Source organism: Stenella coeruleoalba (genome assembly GCF_951394435.1).
Source record: "Stenella coeruleoalba genome assembly, chromosome: 2".
Taxonomy (NCBI): domain Eukaryota; kingdom Metazoa; phylum Chordata; class Mammalia; order Artiodactyla; family Delphinidae; genus Stenella; species Stenella coeruleoalba.
The window spans coordinates 109974736-109976792 of NC_137147.1; the positions used below are offsets into that span (position 1 = coordinate 109974736).

Sequence of the window (2057 nt, forward strand, 5' to 3'; positions counted from 1 at the left end):
GTCAACCCATCCAACTTTCTTAATGAAGAAGCCTACCAATTTTTGAATACCTGTGTGTCAGGCACGTCACATAATCCAGCCCTGATAATTACACAACCTATCTTACTGATAAGGAAGCCAGTCTCCGAGGGGTTGAGGCCCTCAACCTGAGAGATCTGTCCCAGGGGCACACAGTTGGAACCCTGCCCTACTGAAGGGCAGGTATCCCCCCTCCCCCCATCGGTTCCCCAATGGGGAGGCTGGAGAAGGAGCAGCAGCAACTCAAACCTTTATCCAAATGTTTTATTTTGCATAATGACTTTTGAACTAGCGTTTATATATAAGCCCAAGTCCCTGAGGGGCCAGAGATCCCACCGTGCAATCAGACCCAAGGCCTGGAGAAGGGCAGTGAATGCATTAGAAATGGGTGGGGCACATCATCCCACAATCTGGGGCTCAGCTTAGTTGGCAGATCTTCAGAGTGAGAAAGGACACGTGTATTTGGTCTCTAATACCTGGGCTGAGTGAACCAGGGAGGAAGCTCGGGAGGCACCGAAAAGCTGAAGTATGAATCTTCTCTGGCCTGGGCAAGGATGGAGTCTGTGCCACTGGATGGCTCCAAATACTGCTCAGAGCGTCAGCCCCCGCTCCTTAAACAGCTGCTTTAGAGCGTCTTCCAGCTGTTGGTTTGTCCCCTGAAGCCCCTTCACCACCTGTGCTGCCCACTCGAAGTATTCCTGGACTCGGTGTTCGGACCATCCTGCATAAGAATGGACAGAAAACTGCTCATGTTGACGTCCAGGAAGGCACTGGATTTTGCCCACTTCCTGGAGGGCTTGGTGCAGGGCTGTGAGATGAGTTCCTGATGGACGGATTTGTTCTGAAAACTTCCCCCTTGCCCAGGTACTGCATTTCGAGTGTATGAAAGAAGATCAGAGTGGTCTACTAAGATTAGTCTAGGGAATTAACAAGAACACCCGGGCTTTTTTTCAGGGGAAGTGACCAAGCTGTGCCTTCAGAAGGTGGATACCCCTCCCCGTCCCCTCAGAGCAGGTGGAGGAGCATACCCTCTGGGGTGCAGCGATTCAGGTCCCTCAGATTGTACAGTTTGTCTGCCAGCTTCACCAGTTTGGCCCCGGGGCTGCTGTGGGGTGCCTGCTCCACCTGCAGCCGCTTTCTCTCCAGCTTGGGCAGAGTCTTGTCATCCGTTACCTCCTCCACCAGACGCCGCACTTGTGCCCCGAAGTGCAGCTCCACCTCATCCAGGGTGGTGTCTGTGTCCTCCACCGTGTCATGGAGCAGGGCTGCCTGGGGACAGGCTCTCACTCAGTCCTCTGACGCCTGCCAAGGGGAACCCAGAGCTGAATGGGGCCCCTGACCCGCACCCCAGCCTCCTAGCAGAGGAGGAAAGTTACCTGTAACACCACAATGTCAGAGATTCCTGCCTCGTGGGTCAGGATACGAGCCACACCTGACGGGGCAAAGCAGGAAGTCAGACAGAAGGGAGTCCCAGGGCGGCGTGTTGTGGGTTTTGTAGAGCCAGATGTGGCCCCTCACTAGCTGGGTGACCTTGGGGAAGTCCTTTACTCTTCTTTGGATGTTCACTGTACAAAGGGAACAATCATGCCTACCGCCCCAGGTTGTGGTGCGTCACGAACAGTGCCTGGCACAAGGACTGGTACGGACTAGGTGCTCGATGAGGTTCCCTTCCCGGTCCCCACCCCCTAGATGCTACAGCCGTTGCTCCCCCGGCGGCGCGCCCACCGATAGGGTGATTGATGTAGGGGGTCCCTTCGGGGTCCTTCCGCCGCTGCCATTGGTGCTTGCGAGCCGCGAAGTCAGCCGCCTCCAACAGCTGGGCCGCCTCGGAGCCCATCGCGCCGTTGGGGCGGGCGACCTCGGTCCCAGGATCCCGGGGAGCGTGGACCGAGCTTCCACAGCGCCCCCTAGCGCCGCGGAGGCCTGAGGATTGTGGAGTCTGGCCCAGAAGAGTTTCTCTGGGGTTGACGTGAGGGCCCCGGGTGTGGGAAGCTGCCCTCAATATCGCAGCCCCTGGTTAAGTGGGCTTTGCTGAGGGT

At 56.9% G+C, this 2057-nt stretch overlaps 1 protein-coding gene across 1 annotated transcript; it reads right to left on the reverse strand.

Moving 5' to 3' along the window:
• Positions 1 to 295: 295 nt before the first annotated feature.
• HDDC3 (HD domain containing 3) lies at positions 296 to 2057 on the reverse strand. Its single transcript, XM_079914107.1, has 4 exons — positions 1744 to 2057; positions 1395 to 1450; positions 1047 to 1287; positions 296 to 739 (listed from the first exon to the last, which is right to left on the reverse strand). The coding sequence occupies exons 1-4, from the start codon at positions 1853 to 1855 to the stop codon at positions 609 to 611; spliced, it is 540 nt and encodes a 179-aa protein (XP_079770233.1). The 5' UTR covers positions 1856 to 2057; the 3' UTR covers positions 296 to 608.